General features: G+C 38.3%; 1 protein-coding gene across 1 annotated transcript in view; it reads left to right on the top strand.

Annotated features, from left to right (window-relative positions):
- LOC134601144 (pyroglutamylated RF-amide peptide receptor-like) overlaps positions 1-27,361 on the top strand; it is a 116,242-nt gene that overhangs the window by 68,639 nt on the left and 20,242 nt on the right. The window contains exons 2-4 of the mRNA XM_063445582.1: positions 18,544-18,702; positions 23,311-23,372; positions 24,400-24,635. Of these exons, the coding sequence (XP_063301652.1) occupies positions 18,544-18,702; positions 23,311-23,372; positions 24,400-24,635 (457 nt within the window). The remainder of the gene's footprint in view (positions 1-18,543; positions 18,703-23,310; positions 23,373-24,399; positions 24,636-27,361) is intronic.

Raw genomic sequence — 27,361 nt, 5'->3', positions numbered from 1 at the left:
GAGACCTTCAATGACATCAGTGAGGACAAGGAATGGGACATGACTAGCTTGGTATCCAACCTTGTGCATATGAGGAGTTTGCGGTTATGCAAATGGACTGTTTGCGGTTGTTTGCGTTGCGTTAAACGGGGAGTTTGGTCTGTCACTGTGAAGCGGGCGTAACCCTTACACTACCTGATCGATACAACATCATACCTGATGTTTTAAAGCATGTTATTCCAAACAATTTAGGAATGTTAGGTGATTTATGCACTTTATGGATTAAAACCAGACTCTGCTTTAACTATGTAATTTTCCATGAGAGTTTTGCCATGGATCCACCTCCGGCATGCCACAGTCCAGGTGTTAGTCCCCTTGAAACAACTTTTCCATCACTATTGTGGCCAGAAAGAGTCCCTGTGGGTTTTAAAATTCGCCTGCCTATTGAAGTCTATGGCGGTTCGCCCGTTCGCAAACATTTGCGAAAGCTCGCGTTCGCCGTTCGCGAACGGAAAATTTTATGTTCGCGACATCACTAGTTAGTAAAGGTGCACATGAGGTAAAGTGACAAAAAGATGCTTTAGTGTTTTGATTGCAGTGGCAAAATTATGAGAATCTAGATGGGAGAAGGAGTCAGGGTCTAAAGGAGTTTAGAGAAATTAATGAGGTGGCGCAGGATACAGGAAATAAAACTATGTTGTACTTTCTGTTTTTATTTCAGTGTATCTTATGTCTACATCTCTAAAGAAGATACAGCGTTAAATGTTAGGTCTGTTTCACAGTAAAGTAGACAAAATGTTTTTTTTTTTCTGTCGATTAAATATAACCTATGAATAACTTGTCAATGCTTGTGTAAGGTACATCATACTCATCCTAGCCTATAGCCTACAAACACACATAAAAAGCTCTTTAATCTTTAATTCTGAGCAAACCGTGACTGATATGCTACCCAGAGCAAGATACACTATTAAGTGTAGTTTAATGCAATATAAATATACCTGCTTGATTTAGTATATTATATCACAGTGGGCGCCCAGACTCTGCGACGCGGTTGTCAGCAGGGCCAGATTGGGAATAAAATAATCAGCCCTGCATATTATCCCATACCTACCAGTCCGCACCACATGTTATGCAAATCAAGGCTAACAAATCTTCACCTTAGGGAAATTATTAAATCACTTCACTTTCATTTGAACATTTTTTTTTATGATATTAAACTCATTACTCCTGAACGTTTGAAAAAAAAAAAAAAAGCAGAGCTGACAGGAGTCCTCTGATCAATGGTTCTATGAGAACACTATCAAAACAGTGGGATATTAATTGTCAGGTTATTCTCGTGGTCACTGCACCATGCAGTGAATTCATTACCATGGAGAGTGGGATCTCTTATCTCATTCTATGGAGCACATTCCCCAGGCTGAAATGAGGCTTGACCAAGTAACGTTGGAGATAACTCTCGGCAGAATTTCACAATCATACCCAAAATATAACTTTCTGCAAATTATGTATGTTGGCCTGGCTTGGTTATTCTTTGTAGACGCTACCCCTCACATAGAGCTAAATTTGATATTAGACAAGCCTATCTCTCATCAATAGCATTTTTCTCATGGAAAGCAAAGTTAAAAAAACTTTAAAGTTTATCTCTGGTAATTGAATCCATCCCATAATGAGCACTGCATTTGATTGAACAATGTACATCACACACAAACAAGGCTCTCCTGTTAGGCTGTGTCCAGAATAAAGACAAAATTCACATATTTAAAACAGACAACAAAAAATATGTTTATTACTGAATCAGGAGCAACAAACATTTGTGTATATGTGTAAACTGCTTAGTACATGCAAGATTAAGTTATCATCTCTCTGTCTGTCTATCTATCTATCAGGATAGACATAAGGGTGGTATATGGTGGAATCTTGAGAGGGGTCCGTAACATTTTACCTTTGGCTGATCTTGCATCTAGCAAAGCCTCTGCTACTCACATCATTTGCTTAATATTTTATTTTTTTCTATTTTTAATCTTTTAATGTACTCAAACACTGTATTATTTTCTATATTATCCATATTTCTTGATAAACAGTAAGTTTAAAAAATGTACTCCGTATTAGTTTAAAAACTGCTCTCATAAAATGACTTTAGTGACTCTCTTTTGCCACTAACACCAAGGCTCCATGTTTCACAAAGTTTAACACAAAAAGAAAGCTACTTTTTGTAGGCCAGCCAAAATGGCTGTTTACAAGCTGCCGCTAAGGCGAAAAGGGATAAGCTCAGGTCTGATTTCACTGCGGGGAGAAGAAGAAAATTGTGCAGGATCAGTTGTTGGGATGTGTTGCCCCATCTCAGTATGTATGAATCTATCTCAAGGCTTCCCAACAATAAAATGTATAGATTTGTGTGTTGTGTATGAGTGTATTACAAAACCCCACAGCAAAATAACTCACATTAACGTGCAGTGTACAAATGTATCACAGTGTGCGAGAGTTCCACAGCATTGATTATTGTAACCCCCTCCTAATTGGTCTTCCCAAAAGCCGTACTGCCCCGCTACAGTCTGTAATGAATGCTCCCGCCAGACTGATTTTCCTCTCTAGTCGCTCCTCTCACACCTCACCCCTCTGGCAGTCCTTACATTGGCTTCCTGTATCCTATAGGAGTCATTTCAAAGTGCTAACCCATACCTATAAAGCACTAAACAATTCTAGCCCCTCATATCTCCTCACAATTCTAGCCTCTCATATCTTTCTCAGTCTCTCCCCTCTGCCCGTGGCCTTCTCCTGTCCGCTGAGCGCAACCGTATGGCCAACTCACGCTTGCAGGACTTCTCGCGGGCGGCTCCCTTCCTATGGAATAGCCTGCCTACCGCAATCAGACTCTCCCCTAGTCTTCAATCATTTAAGAAGTGCCTTAAAACCCAGCACTTCACTCCCACCTTATTTGATTGCTATTTCCTGTCCTTATGTGTTTTATACCCCACCTAATATAGACTGTAAGCTCATTTGAGCAGGGTCCTCTTCAACCTATTGTACCTGTAAGTTTTCTTGTAATTGTCCTATTTATAGTTAAATCCCCCCTCATAATATTGTAAAGCGCTATGAAATCTGTTGGCTCTATATAAATGGCGATGATAATAATAATAATAATAATAATAATAATAATAATATTTAATAATAAAAATAATAATATAGCTTTCTGTAATGTTTGGTGTGTGCATTTGTATGTAGATCCACTGCAAAAAATTACATTAAATTAAAAAATGGATCATTTTAGCAATGGCTATATGTTGTGCAGTAGATGCGGATGAATAACTGTTACCATTATGTAGAAAGTTTCAGATTCGGCTGGCTCAGTCAGATAGAGGGTAACAGTCAGGACAGCAGCTGTCAAGACTGCACCATGAATCAGTTTTGCCCGATCATCTAGAAAACAGACCGTTAGCACTCGTGCCTGAATGATAGTAACATCCAATAAATGTACAAAAATGCACGCAGTAAAATCACAGTCATAGCAGGAGACAGATCTTTTTGTTTTCAAAAATAGCTTCAAAATGTAAAATGAGTCTAACAGAAAACAATGTAGCACTTTGAAGATATGAATTAAATGTCTTGGTCTACTGGAACATTTCATCACATACTTTTCAAATCCTGATTTTGTATGTAACATAATACGTCAGCTGAGCATTGCATAGACATGGTATATATATTTATACACACACTTCATCTAAGCCAACTGCAAGCATGAATTGTAAGTCTTATCTCACCCTTTTTATTTGTCTCTAAATCTGCCATAACCAATATAACTCAGGCTGACATTTGAAAATAGCTTCTATACATTCTCACTGCCCCATGCGGATTTCCAAAAAAAATTGTATTTTTCTTTGTCTATTTTATTTTTTATAGTTTATTTTCTGTCACTTTATGATTCAGCATTCTAAACATCGTACTGAAAAAATATTGAAAGATGCATGGAAAAAGAATATAAACAAATTTAATGACTCGCAGCATGCAGCAAAACGTGGTTGATTGAAAGTATTAAATGCACTTTTTCATTCTACAAAGTAAATCTTTATTAACTCCTCCATCTTGCAATGTGTAAGTTGCACTATGTTTTAAATTTCTTTTGCAAAGCAGCAATAATGAGTGCAATTTATATTCATCACAATGCTAGAAAGAATGTACATTTTGAAGATAATGGGATATTGTAATAACTGATTTTTAAAATAAAATACTGATATATCTGCTTATACCTTTTCATCCCTCAGATTTTATAAATTTGCATCAAATATGGTTCAAATGCTATTCTGGCATAACATCTCATTATGGAATTATTATATCAGTGATTATAGTGCTAAATTATATAATAATGATTATATCGTTAAAATGGCACCTGTCAAGAGGTGGAATATATTAGACAGTAAGTGTATAGTCAGTTCTTCTCCAAATCGGTAATGCTTGTGGGTTGTTCCTAGAATTAAGTTGATAGTACCTTCCAAAAGTGGTGCAAGGAAGGACAATTTGGTGAAACGGCATCAGAGTCATGGGCGCCCAAGGCCCTTTGATGCACATGGGGAGTAAAAGCTATCCCGTCTAGTTTGATCACACAGAAGACCTGAAAAACGTAATGCTGGCCATGATAGAAAGGTGTCAGAGCACACCGTACATCGCAGTTCGTTGCTTATTGGGCTGCGTAGCTGCCGACAGGTCAGAGTGCCTATGATGACCCAGTGGGGATGTGAGCAACAAAACTGGACCAATGAGCAATGGAAGATAGTTGCCTGGTATGGTGATGTTTTCTTTTAGATCAGGAGGATAGCCTCTCTCTGTAAAGCTTATAGCACATTATCTAAAACCATAATTATCTTTTTAATCTATCTCTTTGACATTTATTATAAAAATCTTTATATTTAACATGCTCATTCTCTTCATTAAAAATGGCTTTCATTTGATCTTCCAAAACGGAGTTGTTGTTTTTTTTACCTCTTTTGTTCTTTAACCCCTTAACCCCTTAAGGACCAAACTTCTGGAATAAAAGGGAATAATGACATGTCACACATGTCGTGTGTCCTTAAGGGGTTAAGGACACATGACGTGTGTGACACGTCATGATTCCCTTTTATTCCAGAAGTTTGGTCCTTAAGGGGTTAAAGTATGTGTGACTTTTTTTCTCTTAACCCCCAGTCTCTCTTTTGCCTTGCTAAGCCCTTCCCAATGCACTCTGTTTGCCTCGGGACCGGTTTTACTAATCTGCTGGTCTAATAAGCCTATATTCATGGTGTTGCCTTATTTGCATATTTCCCATGGTGTTTGCCAGAACTCTCCTCCTCAGCTCTCTTTAACCCCTTAAGGACACATGACATGTCTGACATGTCATGATTCCCTTTTATTCCAGAAGTTTGGTCCTTAAGGGGTTAAGTAAATGGTGATTGAATGGTCACATGGGGAGCCCTAAACACTGCTCCAACCATAGGACCTAATGAGAATTGCAGTGCACTTGTGCATTGCTGTCGTGATCCGACAAGACTCAGCGCTGTGAGGAGGTGGTTTGAAGCTGTTGATGGGTAAGTTCAGAGCTTCACATCCAATGGTAGAGTCGACAAATGACGGGCATCTTGACTGAAGCTTCACTGCTTCACCTTTTGTCAACCTGAGGTATACATATGGAAATTTAGTGCCTGCTTTTTATTATGTATATCTTTTAAGGGATTGTTTCCCATCTGGCCATCAATATACACCTTTCACTTGATTCACCCTCCAGCTAAATCTGTCCCAAGAGAAGCAATTATGCTACAAATGAGTGGATACATTGATAGAGTAATGTAAAACAATGAAAGAACTTCAATGCAGGAGAAGATTAAAAATACTTATAGGCACTGAACGTGAACTCACTGCAGTAACACTAATATAAATGCAAAGATTCCAAGCGAAGGGGATTCAAAGTCCAACAGTACAGGTGTTTTAACAAAGTTATTTGGTGCATAATGTTGATTTGTATAGGGAACCTTCCCCTCGCTCAGCACATTTTCCATTTTCCCAGTAGAATGCACTCATCAAGCATTGTCTTAGATTGGTGTACATTTAACTTCAAGTTTTATTCATCAATTCAACCAATTTCCACAGATCAGGACAGAGGGCCTGGCATTTCTCTGCATACAGATGATCAGCCTTGGCTGTTTCCTCTATGTGCCTTCTCTGCTGTAATTATACTTTATTAAAATAAAAAATAAAAATAAATTTGACAAAAAATGTGCTTCGTTAACAAATAACTTCTATATTATATTTTAACAGGTGCTGTGACACGCTGTGGGCACTCCTTAAATCCCACAATCAATAATCAAATAAACAAGAAAAACACATACTCTGTGTTTAGGTGATAAGCCAAACCAAAAACACAAAGTGCTAAATCTTTAGAATAAATAATCTTTAGAATGCGCCAACATATTTTCTGCTTTTATCTCCAATTATTTTCTTGAGTCCATCATTTGAAGTTAAGCGCTACGGAATCTGTTAACGCTATATAAATGGCAATAATAATAATTTGTATTAAAAAAAGATACTGTTGCAGCCTTAAAGGCACAGAAGCTTGTATGTTTAGAGCCTATCCGTATTCACTCATAATATACCTCACTTGATATATACAGAATTGCACTATTATTGCTATTCCTTTTTCTCTTTGTATATTCGTTGTTATTCACTAGATTTAGCGCTGCACTAAAATGTTTGTTTGAGGGGTTTATCACCTAAACAGTAAGTATAGGTTTTTCTTGCTTATTTGAAATGTATTAACTGTCTACAAATATCAAAGACAGAAGATACTCTCTGACCTGACCTACAATATATGGTTTGGCCATTATTGCTCTCAATTACAAAAAACAATAATTCTGTGTATTATCCACTATGTCACGAAAATGCACCCTACTTCAAGAGTGTGCATGACGTAGTTGTGGTGGTGAAAGGGTTAAAGTTGACTGTCTGCACTAGGCCAGAAATAATGATAAAATCCCACTTAACACCACCCATACCTAACCATAATAATATAAATATTACTATCTTAACCCTGCCACCACCAAGACAATTTATAAATGGGGTGCCTTGGTCCCCCAGGTAACTTAAGAAAAACCCACCAAATACAGCTAAGCACAATATTTAAGCAATTGCAAAACACTAATTAGTCTCTTCAGGTAACGTGATTCTTAACAAGACAAAGGCAGAACTTAATAAAGGAATATTTATTATGAGCAAAAAATAGTCACAGTACATACAAAAATATAGATGACAATCAAATTAGTTACACCAATAACAGATAAAAACAAAAGGGATAAAAAAACACAAGTCATAATCACTTAGGTTTTCAAAGTAAACAATCTGCCCAGGGGGTCTCTGGTAAGGGAGATGGTGACTCACTCAGAAAAGAGATTACCATTTTTCCATTCCATAGATATTTCACACTACTTACTTGTGACCCACTGTAGCGGACATCACAATCCCTTCCCCTATGGTTAAGTTACGCAAATCATGTTTGGGCTTGATTAGAAGATTGTGCTTGTCCCATTCTAAATATAATAAAACTTAAGCTTAATTATTAATCTGTGGGTAAATATTAATGTTTCTTTTGGATATGATACTGAAACACAAGGCTAATGGCCATTAACATATCAAAGGACCGCCTGTCTAAGAGGGAATCTAGACATATGGCAAATTAGAGAGTTAGTTTATATTTAAACCAGACTTCCAGGCCACTTAGGTGTGACTTCTCACACCTTGCAGAGCCCTTGATTATTTAAAGGATCAATCCATATGATAAACCATCTGCCCCCTTTCACATTCCTATGCAATTTACATTACCCCTTCTGTCATCTGAGTGCTCTACCAAGTGGTAAATTCATATATCACTACACAAATTACATTAAATGGCAATATTCTATTGTGCAACAAATTGTGCACCCTTGGTGTGACACCCTAATTCCTTGATGCCATCAAATTGTCAATTTCATCTCCAAATATACATAAACCTTCTTTCATTACGTGCAGCTTAGGATCTACTCATTTCAAGACAAGACTGATACCATGTGAAGAGAATTAAATCAACAGATATAACACTGCTACTTCAACCACACTCTTATATCTAGATGGTGCCCAAAGGAACACTTTGGGCATCAGAATGAAGTTGTTATGGTGCAAGGAGTTCCCTGGCCACTGGCTTACCTCAACATGTTAAACCCTTAACAAGCAGTTTAAATCAAAGGTCTTGAACCCAGCACCTATCAGCTCCATCGCACTCCAACGCATAAACCAGGAAGCCTCTGACTGGGAATCGCTGATAGGCTGAGAGACTCAGCCTTTTAGTATCTCCCCATTCACAGAACGGAATGAGAAATATATATGCCCTCAACCTATCAGTGGCTCCCGGTCTTCATGCCTCGGAGTGCAATGGAAGTAGCTGGGCAGAGTTGATGGGCGCAGGATTAAAAAATGTTGGGTAAAACCATTTGTTAACAATAGAATCCCTTGAGGTAAGTCAGTGTGCTTTGACCTCCTCTTCCTGTAAAAACATAATTTGTATGGAGTTGGTATGGTGCCTGAGTGTTCCTTTACTATTTTTGTGCTGTGAAAGCATCTGTCATCATTCCATCTTCATACCTAACAGCTTGTTCCCTTTACCCTATTCCATCACTTTACATTGACTTCTCCTCCACACAAAGGATTATCTATACCTTGACCACTAACGTTATATTCTTTTGTCTCCTTGAATTTTTTTTATCTTTCTTTGCTGTTAGGACTGTTCTAAAAATAAAGAAACCATTCTTAGATCACTTTATTCTGTCCAACTATCATTCCACTTGATCTTTTCTCTTGCAATTACTCAAGAACGTTTTGCATGATAACTTGATGAATGTTCTGCTTGCTAATGACTTTTTTAATAATATTCCGTTTTGATTATTAACCCTCCACTCTGCTGATACAGCATTGGCAAAGTTATCCATTAACCTGCTTGCTATTACAATTATAATTATTTATTTATTACTGACATTTATAAAGCGCCAACATATTCCGCAGCCCTGTACAATTAGTTCACTTCTCTCTAATAATTCTCCTGGCTCTCTCCACTGTCTTAGAACATTTCGAGAAATAACTAGTGATGTCAGTTTCTTGGGTATTCATAATACAGATATCCTTGTGTCCTTACACTGTTTGTGACTCAGTAAAAAGCCCTGAATTAAACACATTGTCCTGGAAAGACAGGTATCTAACTTAAGGAGGAACTGTTAGTTTCTGGGATTTTAACCCCTAAAGGACACATCTTCAGTTTGCTTGTTTTGTACTCAAGGATTTAGCTGAATGTGTGTTCAAGTGCAATTTCCATCTTTCTAATTTAATGCACCAGTACATGTTAAACACCATTTTTTTCAAAGGACAAAAAAAATGATAGGCTTTGATTTTGATGTGACACATACAAATAAAAAATTGCATTTTTTTCCCTACAGTTTTGGCAATAATAATGTGTTCATAATTAGTGCAACTTCAGAAAAGTAATTAAAAATAAATTAATTTATTAGCCCTGATTTGCAAAGTTCATCATATATCTAGGATTTCTGTTTATTTTTGAAATCTATAGGTCCCAAATTTAATGAGAAAATGCAAATTCAATGTGAAAATTGTTTAGCATTTGGTATGTGTGTCTTGTAAACTTAATAACCATCACAGAAAAGTAAACTGCCACCCAACTCCCTGGCATGCAATCACAACCACCACACCAACACCCTCCCTCTAATAAACACATTTAGATACACAAAATGACACTCATACAGATACAAACACTGACATACACACATACACAGGGGCACACAATGACACATGCAGAAACACAGACACACATATACACATGCAGACACATATAGATACACATACACACAGATATACACATACAGACAAACAGATACACAGACACAAGCAGATACACTTACACACATACAGACACACAGTCAAATACACAGACACACTTACAGACACACATATGGACATACAGGCACACATGCAGATACACATGCACATAAAGATATACATATAGACACACATGCAGACCTACAGACATACATGCTCCCACCAGGAGTAACTGGGCCCGGGGCAGCTTCCCAGTTTGCCCTGTGTTAAAGATGGCCCTACATAGCTATTTGACACAAATGCGCCCTACTCCAAGGGTGCATGACTTAGTTCTGGTGGTGAAGGGATAAAGTTCACTATTTGTCTGCACTAGACCAGAAATAATGATAAAACCAAAACCCCCCTTAACACCACCAATACTTAATTATAATAATATAAATAATACTATATTTAACGCTGCCACCCCTGTTACGCTCGTGACTTAAATATGAATATTAATTTAATAATTAATATATAATAATTAAGCAACAAATAACAACATTAATATTTTTTAGAGTTCGGTATTATGGTCGAATATATATAATAGGAAATACACAAAACATTGTAGTATTAAATGTATATTTAATATAATTATAATAACAATTAAACAAATGCTAGCAGAATGTCAATTTACCATAATAATTACACAATACAAAACTACAAAAGGTTGCTACACGTTTTACAAAAGGCTATTACAATTGCTAAATGTTACAATGGATTTATATTACTTACAAGGCCCCAGCCCTTTGGCTGGGGTTGTCAGAGCTGGTACTACATCTTAGGTCCAGTCAGGTACAGGCAAAAAGAGACAGAGTTTCTCCTACATCTGGTTTTTATTCAGTGTAAGTAGGCTGGCCTGTGATGTCACTGCCAGAAGCACATGTCTTCCTACACACTGCCCCTAGTGGTGCCTCCAAAGCATTACACTAAATATGCTTTATTTATGATGTAAAGTCATTAATTAATCGATACCATTACAAACCACCCTTTGACTTATGTCATAAAACAAGCATTTATAAAACCAGTACATTTTGAATCTTCCCCATTTTAACACTACCTGCCCTACAACAAAACCCACCTTTTGAAGAACGATACCCATTTACCCATTAATTATTACCCATTCACATTTTATTTCTTATATAAATGTTCACCATTGAGCACATGCATTACCAGTTGGGAAACCTTGGCCTAAAGTAGGCACATACCCACCCTTATAATAATGAACAACTCAAACCATGTTTTATTAGATTAACCAATGATATTGTGTTCATGTGAGGATGTGTTTTGGAGCTTAATATAGTATTAGACACCACAAACTCATAACACCTATGAATCATGGCACCGACCGACTCGATTTCTGTAGCCTCTGGCTGGTCTGTGTGCCTGGAATTTTCACAAACATTAGTCCTGGAAACTGGATACTCTATTCTTCGACAGTCTCATAGAACATACGCATAGAGACAGGGATGAATGAAATAATTTGAGCAAACAAGGACGTAGGATTTTTGTATTTACAGTTCATGTGTGCAGGGACTTCTGTGTGTTTGTGGTCAATTGTCACAGTATCCTGCTCTGGCTGTATTATTTTACCTACTCCCATCACTCGCAGCTTCAGTATTTCTTCTAATAACAGTTCATGTGATCAAGGACTTTTGTGTGTTTGTGGTCACATTGTTTTGTTTTTTCTTTCTTTATACCATTAACCACCATGACGTAACAGTTTCCTGCTCCTGATGCATTTTGTTCCGACTCTCACCACTCTTAGCTGCAATTTTTTTTTTCTCCTTACAGCAACAGTTGAGCACAGTGTCCAGTGCTTCTTCTTAAAATATCCTTGCTTGAAAGTTCTTGAATGAAAACACAGGCAATGACGAACACAAACATAAATGGCAAATAACTGTGCCAATCATCACAAGTACCATTTGATTGTGGTGTCTTAACCATATTTTTCCCTATGGCGTTTGGATAAATACCTACACACCTCTCTTCACATCCAGCACACTCCTGATTCAGAGATAAACACAATATCACTGCTGTATCTACCAATTTAACCCAAACACTCGTTATTACTGCTGCATTTACCAATTTAATCTAAACACTCGTTATCACTGCTGTATTTACCAATTTAATCTAAACACTCGTTATCACTGCTGTATTTAACCAATTTAATCTAAACATTAACCAAAACAATTACATTCCTATTTACCACCCTTCTATTTAAACATGTATAGATAACCCAAAATGCCTACTTTCTCTTATCCCTCTTATCACTCTTCCGTTTTTTGTTTGTTTTTTTGAACTGCAACCACTCAAATCACTTTACACAGACACAAATCAAGCACCTACTGGACAATGGGGTTCCCTCGTTAGAGCCCTCCCACCCCAGTTCGGTTTACACAAAAATACCCCCTGGTCCCTATGGGTCAATTCCCCCCTTTCCCAGGCAAGCATACATACATACAACAATAATACATAAGGGTTTCAATTGCAATACAATCACTAGAAATAAGAGAATAGTATGCACAAAATCATAGCATAGACATGTTAAATAGACAATAAAATAAAACATTCAATAGCTCATCAAAGGTCAACATTTAGACACTGGTCTCCATCTGATATTCTATCTGTGTTCCAATGTCCACCTCTGGTTTCTGCTACATCTGAAAAGGTTAGAAAACAGATCAGGATTACTTTCCTAGTCACTTATAGCGTATACTGCAAATATTTTACTTAGAATATATATATATATACACATATATATATATACACACACACAGACATGTAAACACACTCCTTCAGCTTTTCATTTGATAAATATTTTTTTTTCAACAAGATAACTTTCTTAATTTTTACAAGGCTCTTAAAAAAAACAATAAGCTAATAGCTGCTTTCTGCATCTTCTCTGCAATTCAGGAAACACATTTCTAGCCAACCTAAACATGTTTAATAACTCTCCACCCTTTGGTTAAATTATAGAGGAGTGAACCACAACACCTCTTCCGCCTCTGAAAGGATATAGGTCAATATGTCTCAAAGTTCAACACTTCTGACAGCTATGAGTGACTCCCTATTAATTTCTAGCCTTTCCACGGACATGCTTGCACCTCGCGGCTAAGGGCCTGCACAACTAACCATCCTGTGATGGCAGTGGCTTTCCGCATGGGGGTGACCGCCCCCGCAAAATTATAGAGGAGCAAACATACAGCAGCCTCTTTTCCGGCTCGATTAAAGGTTCTGGGCCAATATGTCTGCAATTTAACCAGTACACTCACGTATCACTTATTGTATATTTCCTGGTCTCTCAGGAATTTCTATTAAATAGCGTATCCCCTTCCCAGGGCAATATACAACAAAAACTAGTCACCAAGGGTCTCTATGGTCATGATAGGCCGCCCTACCACTAGTGTAATACGCCCTTTTTTTAAATATATTTCCTGGTCTCTCAGAGATTTAGCCTATCCCTTTCCCAGAGCAATATATATAAACAATTACAAATAAGTTACAAAACGCTACTTATAAGTAATACAGGGTTTCAAATAATATAATAATACAGGATAGAACTGCACAACAACTATTGGGTATGCTCCCCCTTATCCGGACACGTTTAAATACCCCCTAGCTCAGGTTCCCCACCCGCTACTGTAACTAAAATCACAGCCCACGTTATGGAGGTTCACCCGCTAGGCAGATACACCCTAATTCAAAGCATGGAAATATTAAAATCAGTTATAGATGGCTTCTAAAATAATATAAATCTTAATCTGAGCCCATACACTTACTTTGTTAAAAATGCTAACTTGTTAAAATATTCAGACTGAATAGGACAAAGGAATTATTTTACCATTTTTTCAGTTCATTTGTTACCAGTTCCTGAAATTCCATCATATGTCCAGTAATTCCTTAGTCCTGGATAATAAAGCTGAAAAACACTCCACAAATTGATCAGTTTAGGTAATTACATTTACAAAACAATGCAGTTTATTTTTCTCATACAGGCAAGGCCACCCACCCCCAACAAGGACAAATTCTCCCCCAGCTGTAGCTGAAAAGCATGGTCACACAGCTGTTAAAAAAAAATCAAAGGTGGTCTCTCCTTCATGAGTCAAAATCATATATATATTTATACTAATATTCTGTGTATACGCACACATAAATCTATTATTCACTGAATCTGCTTTACTAAACGTATCTTTTTCTTAACTACTAATACATTTTGTCCAAATCTCTTTTCAACTAGACAAATCCATGAATGCCAAACAAATGTAAATTAGTACACAAACATGGTCAAATTTAGCAATAAAACCTGGAGAACTAGTTTAGTGAAAAGTCTTTTCCTATGCAAATGGTAGCAAACAATGAAACTAGGCCTCAACTCATTCACACCATGTGGTCAATGGTGGATTAAAATCCACATGGTCAGACAAAAAGTAAAGTATATTTTTTTCTATATAAAAATGACCAAAGATTGGTAACAAGCAACACAATAATTCATCACTATGTTCTACAGCAAGAGATACATTAAAAACAAATATCTAATCCCTATTTGCTATCTATATTCATTCCATTGAAACCAGATCATCAATTTATTCACTTCTATACAGACAGACAATTGACTCTATGTATTAAACAAAATGCATAACTTTTGTATTTTCCCTAATATTCCAGCATAATCCCATCTTCGTCGCCAAGTGTTACGCTCGTGACTTAAATATGAATATTAATTTAATAATTAATATATAATAATTAAGCAACAAATAACAACATTAATATTTTTTAGAGTTCGGTATTATGGTCGAATATATATAATAGGAAATACACAAAACATTGTAGTATTAAATGTATATTTAATATAATTATAATAACAATTAAACAAATGCTAGCAGAATGTCAATTTACCATAATAATTACACAATACAAAACTACAAAAGGTTGCTACACGTTTTACAAAAGGCTATTACAATTGCTAAATGTTACAATGGATTTATATTACTTACAAGGCCCCAGCCCTTTGGCTGGGGTTGTCAGAGCTGGTACTACATCTTAGGTCCAGTCAGGTACAGGCAAAAAGAGACAGAGTTTCTCCTACATCTGGTTTTTATTCAGTGTAAGTAGGCTGGCCTGTGATGTCACTGCCAGAAGCACATGTCTTCCTACACACTGCCCCTAGTGGTGCCTCCAAAGCATTACACTAAATATGCTTTATTTATGATGTAAAGTCATTAATTAATCGATACCATTACAACCCCCAAGACAATTTATAAATGGGATGCCTTGGTCCCCCAGGTAAATTAGAATAAAAGCCCACCAAGTACAATTTAGCACAATACCTATGCAATTTCGAAACACTAATAATTGGTGTCTTCAGGTAACGTGATTCTTTACCAGACGAAGGCAAAACTTAAGGAATATTTATTATTAACAAACAATAGTCATATTGTATACAAAATATATGAAAAACATATTATTTACACCAACAGATGAAAACAAAAAGGAGAAATTGACAGAAATCCTAATTATTCACAAAAAATGTTTAAGTAACAATGTCTTCTCCCCAATATAGGTCTCTGGCAAGGAAAGATGGTGGCTACCCCATTAAGTATCCCTTTTTTAAATAAGACCTTTGAGCTTCTAAGACAGAGCCTGGTATGGCTCTGGGCCATATGAGTCAGGTTCCAACCCTACCCTTGTGTTATTTTATGTGGTTATATACAGAATACACTATGGTACTTTTTATTTTTTTATTGTAGAATCAAGAATGTTACATATGTTTGTATATATTCTTTATTATTCCAATTTATGACACTTGAGTATTTGCTAGATGCTGGTATATATTTTTATGCTTTGAACTGTAGATTTTACTTTGAGTGGTGGGAAAACACTCTTTTATACCAGTTTTACTCACTTAACCTTTAGACTATAGAAGCCAGAAAAAAAAGGAGGTATTAGTGCGTAATCCAACAGCACTCACACACCGGTAAACTACGAAAAACAGCAAAAAGGAGTGTGGTGCCCTGTAACAGGAAGATATATAGTGTGTGGTAACACAAAAATAAAAAATTACATATGTAATTTTCGTTTTTGATGATTCCACACACTATATATCATCCTTTTATGGAGCACCACACTAGTTGTTGTTGTTTTGTTTATATAGACTAAAGAAGCACCTGACACACTTTAATTCTTCTGCTAAGGAAAGATGGTGCCTCACACAACATTAGATCTTGGCCCCAAGCAAGTACATATCGTTTACATATCATTGGTTATATGCCCTCTGGATTCATCTCATGTTTCCAAGCTGGACCACAGGTGGTACAAGTGACCACCCCCTTGTGTTCCAAACCAACATTAATCCAAATAGAAGCTTTTGATTTTATTTCCCTGTTTTGGCATGCCACAGAAATAATAATTGCATCTAGAGAGGTGTTGCAATTTTCCATTCCATAGATATGCACATGCCCTACTAGGACCTAATATAATGGACATTACAATACCTTCCAAACAGTTTGAATGCCAGTAACCATGTTTAGACTTTTTTCGTAGATTGTGCTCTTTCCATTCTATACAAGGGTTCTCCTTAAAGGACCACTATAGGTACCCAGACCACTTCAGCTTAATGAAGTGGTCAGGGTGCCAGGTCCATCTAGGTTTAACCCTTTTTGCTGTAAACATAGCAGTTTCAGAGAAACTGTTATGTTTACCTATGGGTTAATCCAGCCTCTAGTGGCTGTCTCACTGACAGCTGCTAGAGGCGCTTCCATGCTTCTCACTGTGATTTTCACAGTGAGAAGACGCCAGCGTCTATAGGAAAGCATTGAGAATGCTTTCCTATGAGACTGGCTGAATGCGCATGCGGCTCTTGCCCCACATGCGCATTCAGCCGGTGACGGAAGAAGAGAGAGGAGAGTCCCAGCGCCGAGGGAGCCCGGCACTGGAGAAAGGTAAGGGATTAACGCCTTCCTCCTCCTTCAGCGCCATGGGAGTCTATAGTGGTCCTTTAATGTTAATGGTAATTAGCATATCAAAGGAATCCACTATCTAAGAGCGGATATACCTCTCTAAAACTGAACTCCTTGTCTTTCCTCCTCCTAATACTGATCCTCCTCTCTCACTCTCCCTTCAAGTCAGTGATATCCACATAAGTCCATCCCTACAAGCGCGCTGTCTTGGCGTCATACTTGACTCTGGTCTCACCTTTGAGTCTCACATCCAGTTTGTTGCCAAGTCCTGTAGGTTCCAACTCAAAAACATAGCCCGCATCCGCCCCTTTCTTACGCAAGATGCTACCAAGGAGCTTGTCCATGCTCTAGTAATTTCCCGCATGGATTACTGTAACCCTCTCCTGATTGGTCTCCCCAAAAGCCGTACTGCCCCGCTACAGTCTGTAATGAATGCTGCAGCTAGACTGATTTTCCTATCCAGTCGGTCCTCTCACACCTCGCCCCTCTGCCAGTCCTTACATTGGCTCCCTGTATCCTATAGGAGTCAATTCAAAGTGCTAACCCATACATTTAAAGCACTGAACAATTCCAGCCCCTCTTATATCTCTTCACTGATCCAGAGGTATGCCCCTCCTCGTACCCTCCGCTCTGCCCGCGACCACCTCCTGACCGCTGCTCGCACCCGTACGGCCAACTCACGCTTGCAGGACTTCTCACGGGCGGCTCCTCTCCTATGGAATAACTTGCCTACTGCCATCAGACTCTCCCCTAGTCTTCAATCATTTAAGAAGGGCCTTAAATCCCATCTCTTCAGGAAAGCGTATGGCCTCCCAGAGTAATCTCTCCCTTACATACCTGTCCCTATGGGATAGTGCTTTGCTCTCTCCTCCAGCTCTGCTTCACTCCTACTTGATATTTCCTATCCTAATGTTTCTAATACCCCACCTCCTATAGACTGTAAGCTCATTTGAGCAGGGTCCTTCAACCTATTATTCCTGTAAGTTTTCTTGTAATTGTCTTATTTATTGTTACATCCCCCCCCTCTCAAAATATTGTAAAGCGCTACGGAATCTGTTGGCGCTATATAAATGGCAATAATAATAATAATAATAATATGGCAGAAGCCAGTTATTTACATTGAAATTATACTTACAGGCAGCTCATGTGTAACATTTCACAGCTTGCAGGGAGAGTCTGGAGTCACAACTTCAAAGGAGTTGTAAACTTTCTGACAGATCACATTTCTATATACTTTAAATTAACCCTATCTGAAAGCTGTCCTTTATAATTACATTGGCCATACTACCTCTACCAAATGGCCAATCCATATATGCACTACACAAGTTACATTAAATAGCAATATTCTATAGTGCAACAATGAATTATGCTCCCTTGGCATGACACTGTCTAACTGCTAATCCCTTTTAAAAATTGTGTTTGTGTATTTTTACATACACACACATAAAAATAAGGTTTAATGCGTATTTGGTAACCCTAACGTGTGCTACTACAACCCTAATGTGTGCTACTACTGTACAAGACCACAAATTGTGTTCAGCTGCAGCTTCTGAGTACAAAACCACTTATGTATACCTTTGCAAAATTTATGCAAAGCTACAAGGCAAGATGTCATAAATGTTGTTGCACTAGACTACAAAATCCGGTTCAAGGCTCCAAAAAACTCACGTTCATTCTTTTTCTGTCCCCATAGGACCCTTTGTTTGCAAAATGGTGCCATTTATTCAGACCACTGCTGTGGTGGCCAGTACACTGACTATGACCTGCATAGCACTGGAGAGATATCAAGGAATTGTGCACCCACTAAAAATGAAGAGGCAATATACCAACAGGAGAGCCTACATGATGCTTGGTAAGAATACGTAGATCTTTTATAAAGAAGGTATTACAATAAATCTGCACATATTAAAATGTACAAAACAATAACAATCAAACCACTATGTTTATCTGGACAAGATGGATAATCCCAGTGAGTTAAGGATTTTTGAAAGAGACTTGTTTTTCAACAGGTAATATTTTAAGTGAAATAATCTTTTAAAACTTATATGTATGAAATGTGTTGAGACTTCTAATGTAATTTTCTCCTCAATTTAAATAATTTATTGAAGGGACACTGAGCAACATAACCATAACAAAAAAAAAAATCCTAGCTGAGGAAATGGTGATCTTTGGGGTACTGGGAGGGACCACTTATTTTTTAAATAGTTTCTAAATGGGTTGTTATTAAAATGTGAGATAATGCCCAGATACTCTTAAAGTGGCACTGTCAGGCCGAACTTATCTTTGCCCAAATTCAGTACTTGTTGTTCGGATCTTAATTTTATTTGAATGAATGAAATTCTGATTCTATGCGTGCTGTGGCTGCATCTTACAGCATCTTAGTAGATAGCTGCTCAATTCCCAAGGTATTAGGGAGCATTCTACTACAAGGTTGAAAGACCAAAATTGTTCATTGTTAATACCAAGTACAAATTACTCCGTATTAGTAAATTAGAGAGTTTAACATCTCCCATACCACAAGTAGAGGCATGTCTACTAAACAGTGAGCAGCCTTGGAAGAGCAGAAATTGGTTATCCCAGTTAGTGCAAAATACAGCAATATGACCAATATGTTGCACTCCACCATGAGAAAAATGGATATGAAAAACACAATTTTGGTTTGCACTTGTACTTTATTGTGTGACCACGTAATATATTTGCACGTATATTTTTGCGTCAACATAAACGCATTTGGTATTTGTAATCACGAGAGGCAATTCCATCTTTTGGCAGTACGTTTTCACTATTCCACTTTATTAAAAAAAATGAAGCAGAAACGGCAAATGAACAAGGAACACACTAAAGGGTACTGGGATAGAAACCACAATAGGGCATAGAGTACAGGGCTAGGGAGCTTTAAATACCCTAACAGGTACTTGTGATTGGGCCACGTCATGCCTGCGCCCCAAATGGTGTGTGCATGGGGACGCCGGAATGACGGGGACCAATGGGAGCTTGTGTGGGTGCAGGAGTGCTCGTGCAGCTTGTGTGGATGCAGGAGTACTCCAGCCGACCCCAACATACACTGACCAGTTTAATGGGTTTCGCTACTTAAAAGAACATGCATCACTTTGAGACAACTGTATCATTCAAAAGCTTTAGCTTTGAATGAGACAGATACAACAATCTGCTGGCTGAAAAGAAGCAGATAAATAGTATATATATATTTGTTTTATATTTGCCTGCTTTTCCTTTCTATGCTTTCCACACTCACTCTACAGGTTACACTGACCTAACCAATCAGTGTCCTATCCCTTGGAATGCTGGAAAAGTACATTGGGCATGCCTGACAGACTTACACATGTGCAGCTAGAAGATCTCTTCACCTTGCATCACCCTAACAGGGAAAGAAGAGAAGGAGTCTGATCAGTGTGATTATGCAAACCAGGCTCCGGTGTTGAATTTCTCTCTTCTGCTGCTGCACAACGATACCATGTTTTTGTCATTAGTGGCTGACAAAGCCCCCTAGCTGAGAGGCATGCCCAATAATGCAATCTGACCAAGTTTAATAAGTTAATAAACATTTATCACATACTTTTCAAAAGTTTCTTCCTTTGTTTTGTTTGCATATTTGATTAAAGGGTTTGCTTGCTAGGTTAAAAAAAAATATTTTCAGATGATGCATGTCCATTTAAATTTCAGATGGCTCTAAATCAGTCTGAAATCAGAAAAAAATGTCCAAAACCAGTCAATATTCATCAAATGTTGTCAGACAAAAGAATTAAATCAAGACCTACGTTGCTTATAGTGCACTTTTCTGTATAACGTAACATTGGATAAAATGTGCAGTGGATAATTCCTTTCCTCACTATGCTTGAAACCAGCATACACTTTCATTATATTAAATTCTTGAAAGGGATGGATAGATAGACAGAGAAACAGACAAACAGCCAGACAAAAAAAGATAGACATACAAGTGGGCAGACAGATAGACGGAGTGATAAAAGGCAAGCAAGATGCACTTGCTTAGAATAATACATAAAAGCAAAGAAAAACAGGCAAATCATTTTGCTTTAATAACATAGTTATAATTTCAGGCAATAAAAGAAAATAAAGAATACGTATTTTCTGCAATGCCATTTTCAGCAAAAGTTAATAAAATAAAGCATAACATAAATACCAGTATTCGCTTTATATTTCTTAGATGGGGCCCTAATTCAAAGTACTCTATCAACGATCAATAATAAACACATTACTTCTATGATCACCTGGGAGGCAAAGCATACAGAAATGTATTGTTTCAGTGATAAGATTTCAATGGAAACTGCAATGGTCTGTACAATAGAGCCTGTTAGTGAAAGCAATGCCATTTCTGCCCTCGCAGCAGGGTTTACAGGCTATTGGGGCTTTCTGGTATAGTACAAAGTGCCTATTTTATAACACGTTAATAAGAACACATGCCTATTAAAATCACACAACCCATGTTAACTGCAATAATAATGACTTATATTGTGCCTATTTGAGACTAGAGTCATTTTCTGCTGAGAATTATTAAAATATTCCTGCTTATTGATACTTGCAGTGAGAGATTAAGCAATTTAAGTATTTCTCAGCTGGGGACCGTTTGAACATTAAATGTATGCACGGGAAAGGACAGTATTCAGTAAAGGAATGTAAATCACATTGTTATGAAAAGGAGATGCAAGGAGAGTGTCCGATCTACTGCTGGCATACATAGGAGTTAAGGGGAACCTACTCTGTAATGTTATAACATCTAATTCTATAGATTACACTGCTTCTGACAATTTAAATATCACACATTACAAACATAGACTTCGATGCAGCGCCACCTATTGGTTAAAGCCTGGTTATGTACATTGATGCAATGATTTGTATTTATTGCATATTTTGTGAAATTAATGTAAAATGTTTCGGGATCTGGGTATTATATGTTTTGCATGATGATCCCCTGTGTTAACGTCATATATTCTATTGTATTTTACTGTTTCATTTCTCTGTTATGATGTATCCACTTTTGAATTCCTCGCAATAAGTTTAATGTATGACCAGTTCAATAATAGCTAGCCGAAACGTGGAGTCAGGGGGTAGGCAGAGGGAGTTTTCCGATGTGAGTGGAAGGAATGGGCAGAGGTATCAATTCCTACCAGAGCAGATTGATTGGATCCCTAGTGCTGGAGAAGAAGGGACAAACATGTCTGGATCCCAAGGTAGGGACCAGTGACACCTATTTCAATTACATACCCAATCCATATCTTCTGTTAACTGGGAAACTTCCCAATCTGCTACTGCTGTAAACCTGAGTCTGAATGGAACTACGCATGCTGCCTCCATTGTAAAAGTAAATTAAAAGGTATGTGTTCTTTATTAAACAAACAAATGGAATTGAGTTTATTTTGATGTATGCAACAGAAATATTACTTGACCACTCTGGGCACTTCATAGCTATGGTTTCCAGATTGTCCCGTTAAAGCTGGACTCTGTCTCCTAATAAATGCTTTAGTACATTTTCTGTTGCTGCCCATTGTTAGAGCAATTAGGGACAGGTCTACTAAATATGAAGATAAGTACCCTGTCACTCCTGACATCACCAGCACGCATTCCAGAGTGAAGGGGACATACTGTTTATTGCCACTACTCCTAAAACAAAGTGATAAATACCCACTCACAATGACATAAAAGATAAAACAAAGACGAATGGCCGCCAGACTGGCCAAACTAGCTCACATTCTAATATCCAGGATTCCTGCAGGCAGGTCAGGCTATGGTTAAGGAGGTAGGTGGCAACCACTGCAGGATACTGCAAAATTATCTGTAGTATTCAGTACAGTAATTAGAATTATAAGTAAACTGCTGTGATTTGTCCTCATCAGAAAAATCTGTTTTATGACTGCAGTATTCAGGGGTAGGCTGGTAATTATTCCCTAGACTGTTTTAATTTGAATGAAAATACCCTAACATGTTAACTGTTAATTAAAAAAAATTTTTTTTAAAGGAAAACTTTAGTGTTAGGAATACAAAGCTGTGTGTGAATCCTTACACTACCAGAGCGAGGTGGGGGCCTGAGGTAGGGGGGATGACAAAGGGAAGTATAATGCTTACAATACAGATTTTTGCTTCTCGCACTATAGTATCCCTTTAATTTTTTAGATCAGTTTGTCTCTATACATTTTTGTTAGCGTAATAAAATAGGTACTGCAATATATTTTGCATCTGATGAATGGACCGCTGTATAAATGGGTCATGTGGCTGCCATTGACACTTTTTTTCAATTCCTTAACTAGACTGTCTTCTGCTCTTAATGAGGTTATATTAGAGATAAAGTACCCACTGTGCCAAAACTGTCTGTGTATGTTATAAAGTCCAACATTAAAGGAAAGATAATAGAATTAGCAGCAGAATTAATATAATATTTATTTCTATTAGTGACGATAACATTTAAAAACATCCTTTTCTTAAACAGGTTGTGTTTGGACCATTGCTGTGGTGGTCGGATCACCAATGCTACATGTGCAAACACTGGAGGTAAGCCATAAGACCCAGCAAACGTTAAGATGTTAACTTGCCACATTTATTTTGGTGGCGAAATATATTTGCTAAATTTACACTTTTGGATAGCTGATACTCTTTTTATCTCAAATTGTAAATTGTAGTTCCTCAGAGTACCTAAGGCAACAATTCAGGATTTACTCATCAGCTTGTGAATATATCATATGGGATTTAGTTAAATAAACGGATCATTACTAGCAGTATGGCTTTTTTTTTTTACTAACTGGCATGTTCCAACGACAGGCTTAAGTGGATTTGTTTACTTTTTTGAGCCTGTTCTGCCATTAATCTCTACTGCTTCTACTGTGAGCATATTTTAATACACAAAAATAAGTCCTGCGCTACTCCTACTACTCCTGGGCGGCAGCAATTACCATAGTACACATCATCCCTAATATATACAATAAAAAACGCACTATTCAAAATCCCTATACATATTTAGACAAATGGAGTTTTTTTTGTTTCACTCCAATGAACATTAGATGTCAGCCCACCTGCCACGTCAAGGCAAACCTCTTAGGTGGGTTCTACACTAACAGTGCTTGCATGCCTTGCTAACAACTCGCTTGCTTCAGGCATAAAAAAAAATCTCTAATGAGAGAGAGAGGGGTATTTTTGTAAACTGCTACATACTTAATAACACTTAATAGGGAACACATTGGATGGGCAACAGCACTGTTAGTGTAGGACCCACCTAAGAAGTTTGCCGTGACGTGAAAGATGGGCTTACATCTAATGGCCAATGGAGTGGAACTAAAAACCTTAATTTATCTAAATATGCATATGGATTTGGAATAGTGCGCAAGTAACTTTTTCTTTCTTTCTTTTTTTTTTATTATATGCATATTTTGTTGACATAAGCAATCAATTATAGAATAGAAAATTATCCATATTTCTAAACATGGGCTATTCTGTAGATTCAGGAAGTGATATTTTGTGCACACATTTGTTTGTTAGTTTGTTTTTGGGAAATAGACAACCAATATATATGTGTTCCCTGCAGGTGAAATATGACTTACTGTACAACTTGGACCATGTCTGCTGCCTGGAAACCTGGAGTGATACTGGTCTACAAAGGGCTTATGCAATCTTCATTCTAGTGGCCCTATTCCTAGTTCCTCTTACAGCCATGCTGCTACTATACTTTCGCATTGGATATGAACTGTGGATCAAGAAACGCGTTGGTGATTGTTCTGTGCTGAGCACATTGAGTCGTAATGAAATGGCGAAGATAACCAGGTACAATAAGTGCAGGATGAACATTTTAAATCTTATGGTTAATTATCTGGAAAAGCAGAAAACACACTGTTTATAACAATCCAGCTTGACATCTTAAATTGTTCACAAACTGTTTTGCAGTGTTTGGTTATGGTTTTACATTTTAATAGTTATATTTATGTCAACATTTAAGAACAGGCTTTTATTTTTGCTATTGCGGAGTGGTTAAAATGTCTTTAAAAAAGTTAAGAGAAGTAAAAAAAATATTTTAAGAAAGGAGTCAATTGGTTCTACATAATCAAGGAACATACTGACTACCTTCTAGGGCAGATAATATCCCCTTTACGGTAAATAGTCAACTAAGCAGCAACTTTCAAAGTACTGCTTAAATCAATCATCTTGAACGGTTTCCAGGATGGATTTTTCTCTGTTTTCTACATGATTGAAAGAAATGTATTCATATCTAGTGATGTACCGAACTGTTCGCTGGCGAATAGTTCCTGGCGAACATAGTGTGTTCGCGTTCGCCACGGCGGGCAAACACATGCGCGGTTCGATCCGCCCCCTATTTTTTTTTCTGTGTAATGTAATTGCAGTTGCCTGCCTGCCAGCTTCTGTGTCAGGCTCACAGTGGATACTGTGCCCACTTGCCCAGTGCCACCACTCATATCTGGTGTCACAATAGCTTAAGCTTGCATTTAAAAACAAACATTTTTTTTCACTGTAATAGATTGAATAGCAGTTAGTTGTCTGCAAGTGTCTGGGTGTCAGGCCTTCAGCGTGTACTCTGCCAACCTCTGCCAGTGTACTTTGCCACTCATATCTGGTGTCACTATAGCGTGCCTTTAAAAAGAAAAAAGTTTTTCACTGTAAGCTAATAGCAGTTAGTTGTCTGCAAGCGTCTGGGTGTCAGGCCTTCAGTGTGTACTCTGCCAACCTCTGCAAGTGCACTTTGCCACTCATATCTGGTGTCACTATAGCGTGCCAGGCCTTCAGCATGTACTCTGCCAACTTCTGCAAGTGCACTTTGCCACTCATATCTTGTGCCACTATAGTGTGCCTTTTAAAAAGAAAAAACATTTTTCACTGTAAGCTAATAGCAGTCAGTGTCCTTAAAGCGGGTGTCAGGCCTTCAGCGTGTACTCTGCCAACCTCTGCCAGTGTACTTTGCCACTCATATCTGGTGTCACAATAGCGTGCCTTTAAAAAGAAAAAAAGTTTTTCACTGTAAGCTAATAGCAGTCAGTGTCCTTAAAGTGGGTGTCAGGCCTTCAGCGTGTACTCTGCCAACCTCTGCAAGTGCACTTTGCCACTCATATCTGGTGTCTCTATAGCGTGCCTTTAAAAAGAAAAAAGTTTTTCACTGTAAGCTAATAGCAGTCAGTGTCCTTAAAGCGGGTGTCAGGCCTTCAGCGTGTACTCTGCCAACCTCTGCAAGTGCACTTTGCCACTCATATCTGGTGTCACTATAGCGTGCCTTTAAAAAGAAAAAAAGTTTTTCACTGTAAGCTAATAGCAGTCAGTGTCGTCGCAAGGAGCTAGTGGCACAGTCAGACAGCATGCATCGGCACCCGGGGTCAGCCAGAAAGCACGCCAATCAACGCATGCTGTGTCCACCACCAGAATGCCGTCATTGCAGAGCTCAGCAGTGTGGCATTTTTTTTTTGTGTGTCTGCCTCTGACAACAGCGATGCCATTTGCAACCTGTGCCAAAAGAAACTGAGTTGTGGAAAGTCCAACACGCACCTAGGTACAACTGCTTTGCGTAGGCACATGATCGCACATCACAAACGCCTATGGGATCAACCATCCGCCACTCCGTCTCTCGCCTTGAGCAGTTCCCGCTCATCTGCCCACAATCAGGTGTCTGTCAAGGACATGTTTGAGCGTAAGAAGCCAATGTCAGAAAGTCACCCCCTTGCCCAGCGTCTGACAGCTGGCTTGTCTGAACTATTAGCCCGCCAGCTTTTACCATACAAGCTGGTGGAGTCTGAGGCGTTCAAAAAATTTGTGGCTATTGGGATACCGCAGTGGAAGGTACCCGGACAAAATTTCTTTGCACAAAAGGCAATCCCCAACCTGTACTCAATTGTGCAAAAGGAAGTAATGGCATGTCTGGCACACAGTGTTGGGGCAAGGGTCCATCTGACCACTGATACCTGGTATATCACCTAGACTGCGCATTGGGTAAACCTGCTGACGGCTGCCAAGCATGGAATGCGTGGCTCTGCAGAGGAGTTGGTGACACCTCCACGACTTGCAGGCAGGCCTGCTGCCACCTCCTCTACTCCTCCTACTCCATCATCTTCCATAACCTCCTCGGCTGAGTCCTCTTCTGCTGCTGCGTCTTGCTCCACATCAACGGCACCCCCCCAGCTCCCCAGGTACTATTCCACATCCCGGATACGGCAGTGTCACGCCGTCTTGGGTTTGACTTGCTTGAAAGCAGAGAGTCACACCGGCAAAGCACTCCTGTCCACCCTGAACGCACAGGTGGAAAAGTGGCTGACTCCGCAGCAACTGGATATCGGCAAAGTGGTTTGTGACAATGGAACAAATTTGTTGGCAGCATTTAAGTTGGGCAAGTTGACACGTTTGCCGTGCATAGCACATGTGTGTAATCTGATTGTACAACGCTTTGTGCATAAGTACACAGGCTTACAGGACGTCCTGAAGCAGGCCAGGAAGGTGTGTGGCCATTTCAGGCGTTCCTACACCATTGGCGGATCCAGGGGGGGGGCAACGGG

This window comes from Pelobates fuscus, chromosome 3, assembly GCF_036172605.1.
Source record: "Pelobates fuscus isolate aPelFus1 chromosome 3, aPelFus1.pri, whole genome shotgun sequence".
In the NCBI taxonomy this organism is placed as follows: domain Eukaryota; kingdom Metazoa; phylum Chordata; class Amphibia; order Anura; family Pelobatidae; genus Pelobates; species Pelobates fuscus.
This window is presented reverse-complemented; position numbering and strand designations above follow the sequence as displayed.